General features: G+C 56.6%; 1 protein-coding gene across 1 annotated transcript in view; it reads right to left on the reverse strand.

Moving 5' to 3' along the window:
- Positions 1-126: 126 nt before the first annotated feature.
- Positions 127-8,417, reverse strand: part of SFTPB (surfactant protein B) — a 10,939-nt gene continuing 2,648 nt past the window's right edge. Inside the window, exons 3-9 of the mRNA XM_037734688.1 lie at positions 7,653-7,928; positions 7,338-7,427; positions 5,086-5,269; positions 4,770-4,915; positions 3,124-3,204; positions 2,554-2,635; positions 127-936 (exon numbers count right to left, since the gene is read on the reverse strand). Coding sequence (XP_037590616.1) covers positions 2,573-2,635; positions 3,124-3,204; positions 4,770-4,915; positions 5,086-5,269; positions 7,338-7,427; positions 7,653-7,928 — 840 coding nt within the window. The 3' untranslated portion in view covers positions 127-936; positions 2,554-2,572. The remainder of the gene's footprint in view (positions 937-2,553; positions 2,636-3,123; positions 3,205-4,769; positions 4,916-5,085; positions 5,270-7,337; positions 7,428-7,652; positions 7,929-8,417) is intronic.

Consider the following 8,417-nt stretch of genomic DNA (forward strand, 5'->3'; position numbering starts at 1 on the left):
TTGACCAGGATGGTCTCGATCTCTTGACCTCGTGATCCACCCGACTCGGCCTCCCAAAGTGCTGGGATTACAGGCTTGAGCCACCGCGCCCGGCTCTGCAGCACTTTAAAGGACGGTGTCTTTTTCTTTTTCGTACAAGAGAATAGGACTTTATTAGCATTGGTGCAGGTTTGTATTACACAGGAATGGGTTCTTAGCATGCACACGCCCAGCGGCGCTTAGAGCAGATAAATCATAGCAGAAACAGTATTGCCCTTGGACTTTCAATCAAAAGCTGGAAGTCCACCTTACAGAAAGACAAAAAGAAACCCCCTTTTTATATCTTAACAAAGGGACAGCTCTCAAGCAGCAGAGCATCTCGAGGGAAAAAGCTTGCCCGGTCGCCATCCATCATGCTAGAGCGTGCCATGTCCACCCTGGACCACACTGGGGAGTTCCTGATTTTTTGAAAAACTTAACTGAAGGATTTCTGATGTCTATCTTTTAGAGTTCTGTATGTTCCCATTTTTTATTCTGAATTTAGAATTGCAAATAACTGTACAAGCCAGTCTTTGAGTGCATGGGGGTGGGTGTGAGGCGGGTGGTGGGGGCAGTGTTTCCTGTGGAGCGGTGGCTGGTTTCTCCTGAGCCCAGCCCTGGGAGGCCGTGGTAGGCATGGAGGCTGCAGAGCTCTCCAGATGCTGCCCTCACTGTGCCTCACACCAGAGAGGACAGAAGTGGCTCTGGTGTCTGGCTGTGGTTGAGCTGAAACAGACAAGGCCGACACACAGCTGGGGCCCGTGGTCCACCAGTGGTAGTGACTCCGGAGGAAGAGCAACAGGGAGGATGATATGGGAGCTGAGGCTTCTTTTCAGCATGGCAGCTGGCCAGGAAGCAGGGGGAAGAGCCTGGTCACCATGGTCCCAGAGCCCCTGTCACTAGGCTCCTCCTTTGCAGCTAAAGAGGATGAGGGCGTGAGAGGGGCTGTGTGTGTCCTGCCTGGGGAGCTACTGCCAGGTGATAGCAGAGTTGGGTTTGAAGCCCAGGCCTCCCTTACCAACCCACTGGTCTTGCTGTTTCAGCAAGGAAGGCTGGGACCCCTGGGAGCTGGGGAAAGGTGACTGACTGCCCTGGTTCTGGGTGACTCCCTACCCCCGGGCCCCCAGCTGTCATCAGTGGGGCAAGGACACATTAAACAGGTCTGAGTTGGAGAGGACCTCCCCTCCCCACTGCCTCCCACAGGGGCTCGTGATTCAGGGTTTCAGGAGCAGGGCTGGCTCTCCCGCCTCAGATGGAAGAAGTGGACTTGGCTGTGAGCTCCAGGAGGGCAGAGCTCCCAGCCTTTCATCCGCAGCCATAGCCCTGGCCCCTAGGATGTGGCCTGGCCACAGATACTAATTTTTTTTTTTGCCTCAGCCTCCCGAGTAGCTGGGATTATAAGCATGTGCCACCATGCCCCGCTAATTTTGTATTTTTAATAGAGACAGTGTTTCTCCAGGTTGGTCAGGCTGGTCTCAAACTCCGACCTATGATTCACCCACCTTGGCCTCCCAAAGTGCTGGGATTACAGGTGTGAGCCACTACGGAGGGCTGGGCTTCAAAAAAAGATGAAGTTTTGCTCTTGTTGCCCAGGCTGGAGTACAGTGGCGAGATCTCGGCTCACTGCAACCTCTGCCTCCTGGATTCAAGCGATTCTCCTGCCTCAGCCTCCCAAGCAGCTGAGATTACAGGCATGTGCCACCATTCCCCGCTAATTTTGCATTTTTAGTAGAGATGGGGTTCCTCCATGTTGATCAGGCTGGTCTCGAACTCCCGACCTTAGCTGATCTGCCTGCCTTGACTTCCCAAAGTGCTGGGATTATAGGTGTGAGCTACCGCGCCTGGCTCTGGCCTTATGTTTTTCAAAGTGAGGGAACAAATGAATAAATGACCACCATGTTAGGAGCTGGCTTTAAGCAGAATTGTAAAGTGGACCAAGCTTGCTCTCAAGGTCACCTTGAGCCCTGGTTGCTGTGTCCTGCCCTCTCAGGGTCATTTCCCAGCTCCCAGGCACCTGCTCACAGAGGCTGCATCTGGGCCCCCTCCATCCCTCCATCCTAAGATTCTCCTCTGACTTAGAACCCGGCAGTAGGGAGAGAATGTGTCTCAGGAGGGTGGAGTTAGGTGATCTCGGCCTTCCTGGCATCTGAGGGGAGACAGCTTTGTGTAGCAAAGTATGATTTCCTCTGAGCCCCAGGAAAGATTGGTCTTGGCTGGAATATATTGAACCATGGGGGTCAGTGAGTCCTGGGGGCAAGCTCTGAGGGGTAGGCCTGGGACAGGGGCCGGGAAGCTGGGGCTGGGCGCTCGGTGACTGGGGTTCTAGCAGAGGGGAGTGCTCAGGGTCCTGGAAAGGGCATTTTCCTGATGTTGGGCCAGAAGTCCTCAGGAGCCTCCAGCTGTGTGGTGAGAGGGAGGACGGAGCAGCCGGCAGGAGTGGCCACCTCTTCCTGCTTGGCGAGCAGACGGGCCCCCCATACCCTGATGGTCAGGATCTGCCCCCTTCCCTCCCCGCAGCTGGGAGCCTGGACTCACCTGGCCGGCTGAGTTCTCATCAGAGGTCAGGGCTGTGGATACACTGGAGAGGACTGGACATGGTCCCACACACCCCGAGGGCCTGTCATAGGGACAGTGTCAGGGCTGAGACCTTGGCCCCCTCAGCTCCCCACGTCCAGCTCCTCTGGGAAAGAACAGCACTCACTCCACCTGCCACCTAGCGGGCGCTCCCTGTGTGACTCCGCAGACCCCTGGGGCCACTCCCTGAGCCACAGACATTGCGACTTAGAGCCTGAGGAGGTGAGATGTTCACTCCAGAATACCCACTTTGTATCCCACCCCACCAGCACACACTGGCCGGGGAGCACAGCCCATCCCATAATGGACATCCAGCCACACTCCTCGGGCTGTCCCTCCCTTTCCATCCCCCTTTCTATGCTGTAGTGACTTTTCTACATGGAAAGTGAAGGGTGCCTCCCATACCCTGGCCTGTGGACGTGGGGCCACCTTGGACCCAGGGGAGTGGGGCCTCTGAGGATCACAGATCCAGCGGTCGGGGTCTCTGGGAGCCAAGGGAAGTCCTAGGACCAGCCGGGAGGGTGGGTGTACCTGGCAGGTGGTGTGGGCATCCCAGCCTCTGGACGCTAGGGTCAGCAGCTGGGGTGTGTGCTGCTCCACAAATTGGTTGCACTGAAGAAGGAGAGACACAGCAGTGGAGGGGACCCGGGCCCTTTGCAGGACATCCCTGTTGTGTGGTCCTGGCCTCTCCACATCTCTGGGTCACTCTAGGGCTCCCTCCTGACTCTTCCACCAGCCCTCACTGAACAGCTCTGGCTGCAGTTAAAATCCTTAACAAACCGGAGCCAGCTGAAATGGAGGGCTTCCATCAGAAAAGCAAGCGACACTGGAGACAGAGGGTCTTCAAACTCAGGCAGAGGCTAGGCCGGGTGGCCCACGCCTGTAATCCCAGCACTTTGGGAGGCTGAGGTTGGCAGATCACGAGGTCAAAAGTTCGAGACCAGCCTGACCAACATGGTGAAACCCCTTCTCTATTAAAAATACAAAAATTAGCAGGGCGTGATGGTGCATGCCTGTAATCTTGCCTACTCTGGAGGCTGAGGCAGGAGAATCACTTGAACCTGGGAGGCAGAGGTTGCAGTGAGCCGAGATTGTGCCACTGCACTCCAGCCTGGGTGACAGAACAAGACTCTGCCTCAAAAACAAAAACAAAAACAGAACTCAGGCAGAGAGATGGAATCCCAGCCACTTCCCTCCCCTCCACCTCCATTTTCGTTCTAGGAGGAACCTTAATATTTATCTGATCCTTGAGACCAGATGTGATGGGCAGTGGGGAGGCTTGGGATTTGCTGAGCAGGGAGTACTGTGTGGACAGCCACCTCCTTGGGAAGAGCATCAGCTGGCTTGCCTCAGGACAGCATCTCCATTTAAGAAGGGAATTTCCTGGCCAGGTGTGGTGGCTCACACCTCTAATCCCAGCACTTTGGGAGGCTGAGGCGGGTGGATTACCTGAGGTTAGGAGTTCGAGACCAGTCTGACCAACATGGTGAAACCTTCTCTCTACTAAAAATACAAAAATTAGCCAGGCGGGGTGGCGCATGCCTGTAATCCCAGCTATTCAAGAGGCTGAGGCAAAAGAATTGCCGAGAGGCTGAGGCAAGAGAACCCAGGAGGCAGAGGCTGCAGTGAACCAAGATCATGCCATTGCACTCCAGCCTGGGGGACAAGAGCGAAACGCCTTCTCAGAAAAAAAAAAAAAGAAGGGAATTTCCTGTCATTGGGTATTGTCGGGGGCCCTAGGACCTTCAAGCCCAGCCCTCTCCTTTTGCAGATGGGTTTGTCCTGAGTGAGTCACATCTTGAGGAGGGCAGGGGCAGTAATGAGATCAGGACTCCGGAGAGAAGGCCAGTCCCTTTCCTGGCTCCAGCTGGCCCTGGCATTACTCATGTCCTGGTAGATAGCTGGGCCTCTGAAGGCTCGCCTGTCGCTTACTCAGCCCGTGAAGGGGGCCTCCTGGTCCTCTGGAGCCCATAGCCCTTTGTCCAGAGGCGACTCCTGATCCTTAGCAGGCTCTGCCCTAAGTTACAGTCCCACCGTTGTGTGCCCCACATCCTGTCTGCCTGTCTGTGCTCCAGTCCGGCCCATCCTATGTGTCTCTGGCTGCGAAGTCCTTCTTGGGCTCAGCCTTCCACCTTGAACAGGCCCTGACCACAAGTCCCCGTGTGCCTGCCCCGTACCTTTTCCCTGTCCAGCCAGGAGTCAAGGCAGGTCTGGAGCATTGCCTGTGGCATGGCCCGCTCGCTGCTGTTCCCAGCCTGGGTGGTCACAGCCATGCAGAGCTGGCACTCGAAGTCTTGCAGCAGCCATTCTCCTGTCGGTGACCCTAGAGAGGCAAGGGTTAGGGGGAAGCAGGCAAGACCACCCTGCAGAGGTGTTCGGTTTCTGTCCTCCTTGGTGCATTGCAGTGGGACCAGACAGGGAGAGGGTCATGCAGGGGCAGGGACGGGGAGGAGGAGAGCGGGCATTGGGCTAAGGAGCGGGCAGTGGGCTCACCTGGGGCAGTGCTGTCATTCAGGGAGCACCGGAGGACAAGGCTGCACACCAGCTGGGGCAGCATGCGGCCCAGAAGCATGTCAAGCAGGATGACGGTGTAGCGCTCTGCCAGGCACTGGCAGATGCCGCCCGCCACCAGGGGTACCACGCGGCACACCTGGGCCACTGCCACAGCAAGCACATTCTGGGGGGGGGGGTGCGGAGAGAGGCCAGCATGGGGCCTTCACTTGGCAGCCTCCACTTTCTACCCAGCACTCAGCTAGGCACTTCCTACACGTTCCCTCATTCTCTTCTAGAAGGGAGGGCAAGGCTGTAAACAAATGACACTGGGGATTGAGAGTCCAGGGGATGCAGGGGACTCACCCAGAGTCACTGAATGTAGGAGCCAGCTTCTGACCTATGCCTGGCTCCAAAGGCTCTGGCCCACAGCTAATGACTCTCAAACTGATCCGCTGGACCTGACCTTCCCCCAAGGCTTGGGATTCAGCTGCCTACCTCACTCTCCTCTCCTGCGCTTCCCACAGGCATCTCAAACTCAGCATGGCCAGGAGGGAGCTCTCTGTTTTTCTGCTCAAACCTGTTTCTTGTTGAGTCTCTCCATCTCAGCTGCTGGCATTACAGAAGGCTGACTGCTCTGGCCGGTCTGTAAAAGTCACTGTGGATTTCCCCCTGGTCCTCATGCTCCAGGCCCATCCATGCCCAAGCGTAGTAAGCCCACCTCCCAAACTCGTCCCTAGGCCAGCCTTCAGCTCTGTTCCTGTCACATCGCCTGGTACTGTGATCTCTGCAGTGGTCTTCCTTTCCTCCCTCCCTCCCTCCTTTCCTTCTTTCCTTCCTTTGTCTTGCTCTATCACCCAGGCTGGAGGGCAGTGGTTCGATCTTGGCTCACTGCAACCTCCGCCTCCCAGGTTCAAGTGATTCTCCTGCCTCAGCCTCCCGAGTAGCTGGGACTACAGGCATGTGCTACGACACCTAGCTAATTTTTCTATTTTTTACTAATTTTTTTTTAGACGGAATTTCGCTCTTGTTGCCCAGGCTAGAGTGCAATGACGCGATCTCGGCTCACCGCAACTTCCACCTCCTGGGTTCAAGCGATTCTCCTGCTTTGGCCTCCAGAGTAGCTGGGATTACAAGCATGCGTCATCACGCCCAGCTAATTTTGTATTTTTAGTAGAGATGGGGTTTCTCCATGTTGGTCAGGCTGGTCTTGAACTCCTGACCTCAGGTGATCCGCCCACCTCCGCCTCCCAAAGTGTTGGGATTACAGGCATGAGCCACCTCGCCTGGCTAATTTTTGTATTTTTAGTAAAGACAGGGTTTCACCATGTTGCCCAGGCTGGTCTCGAGCTCCTGGGCTCAAGTGAGCCACCTGCCTCAGCCTTCTAAAGTGCTGGGATTACAGATGTGAGCTACGCGCCCGGCCTTGATGTTTCTTAACGTGGCTTGGAAAGGTCTCCCTGGCCTGGCTGTGCCTGCCTCCTGGGCCGCTGCACCGGTCTCTGCTCCTCAGGCTTGCCCAGCTTGCTCCTTCGGGAAGCCCTTTGCCTATCAGGGCTTTGTCGTCCTCTAGGTCTCGGCTTGATTGTCACCCCTCAGAGACTCTTCCTGGCATGCCAGCATCATCCCCACACTGACCATCCCTCATCCTGCTTGAATCCTCTGCGTTCTGAAAACTCCCCCACCACAGCATAAACTCTGGGAAATCAGGAACCTCACCTGCTGCTGTGAGCCGCCCATGGCTCATGCCACCCTATGTATCTGGGGAAGGCTGAGGGGGCAGGGCCTTTCCTCATTTGGGCCCCATTGTGGGTCAAGGTAGCCCGGCTGGTGGGGCCACTGGGCAACAGCCACTGTGGGTCTGGAAGACTCCAAGTTGGACTGAGGCAGGGATGAGGAATCTATCTGTGGAAATTCTTCTTGAAAAATCAAAGCAACTTTTCTACAGAGACCTCTGGGGATGCCTCTCCATCAGATGGTGAGCTGCTGGAAGACAAGGCTGCGTCTTGTCCTTTTTTGCACTTTGGCACCTGGCATTGCACCTCCATGCAGTGGGGGCTTAATGTTTGTCCCATGAACTGTAGACCTGACACCTACCAGGCATGAGTCTGAACCCCAACGTCCCCTGGGGGCAATACACAAGCGGCTCTCTCCCCTCTTAACTTCTGGCAGCCAGCTGGGCCCTGAAGGGGTGTGAGTTGGGAGGGGCGCTGCAGGGAACCCTCCTGGGCTCCGCGCTGCCCTGGATGCCTCACCTTGGGAATCATGGCCTGGATCCGCTTGATCAGAATCTTGCAGAGCCAGCAGTAGGGGAGAGGGATGGGGAATTGCTGCTCAGAGAGATCCTGGGGAGAGAATTGGGTGGAGGCCAGGCTGGGTGCTGGGAGAAGAGTCCTCTAGGCTCTCCTCCCCTCCCTTTTCCTTCCTTTCTCTCCCTCCTCCCTTAGGCCCTGCCTGGAGCTTCCCATCCCCTTCCCAGCCCTGCCTCTCCCAGGGCCCAGTGCCATGGGCTTCAGAGGTGGCCCTAGCCGTCTGGATCCCCACTCAACTGGCTGTGGGGCCTCCCTCACCTGTGTGTGAGGCCCAGGCCTCGGCTGCAGGGCCCCAGGCAGCACGGAGAGGACCAGCTTGTCAAGTAGAGGGTTGGGCAGAGGGTCTGACATCCCTGGCTCCTGCTCTGACTCTGGCTGCCAGGATTTGCACAGACCCAGGAGCATACAGATGCCCTTTGAGTTCTGGGGTACAGCACAGAGGGGGAGTGTTAGGGTCTGGGAGGGAAGCCCTCCCCTGTTCAGGCTGGCCCAAGGGCTCGGGGACCAGGACCACCGGAACGGGAGGAAGCAGGCCTAGTAGGGGTGCTGTGGTTTAGAGCTCTATGTGGGGACAAAAGGCAGAGACGGGCTGTGTGGGGACTTTAGGGCAGGTGGCCGGGATTGTGTGTGAACGAGCATGAGCATATGTGTGAGAATGAATAAGTGGGTAAGCATGTGTGTGAGTGAGGGTGTGAGGGTGTGCGAGCTCGCAGGCTCACCACATGCACCTTAACCTGGGGGCTATGGTCGGGTGCATGGCTGAAGGGCACTTAGTTTCCTAGGCCCTTTGTGGGTGGGGTGTGTGTGTGTCTGTGTGTGTGGCCAGCTGGGGTGCTCTGTGTGTGTGTGTGTGTCTGTGTGTGTCTGGCTGGTGGGGGTGCTCTGTGTGTGTGTGTATGTGTGTGTGTGTGTGTGTGTTTCTGGCTGGCTGGCTGGGGTGCTGTGTGTGTGCTGTGTTGTGTGTGCTGTGTGTGTGTCCATGTGTGTGTCCAATGGGGGTGCTGTGTGTGTGTGTGTGTGTGT

This window comes from Cebus imitator, unplaced genomic scaffold (genome assembly GCF_001604975.1).
Source record: "Cebus imitator isolate Cc_AM_T3 unplaced genomic scaffold, Cebus_imitator-1.0 Scaffold655, whole genome shotgun sequence".
NCBI lineage: Eukaryota > Metazoa > Chordata > Mammalia > Primates > Cebidae > Cebus > Cebus imitator.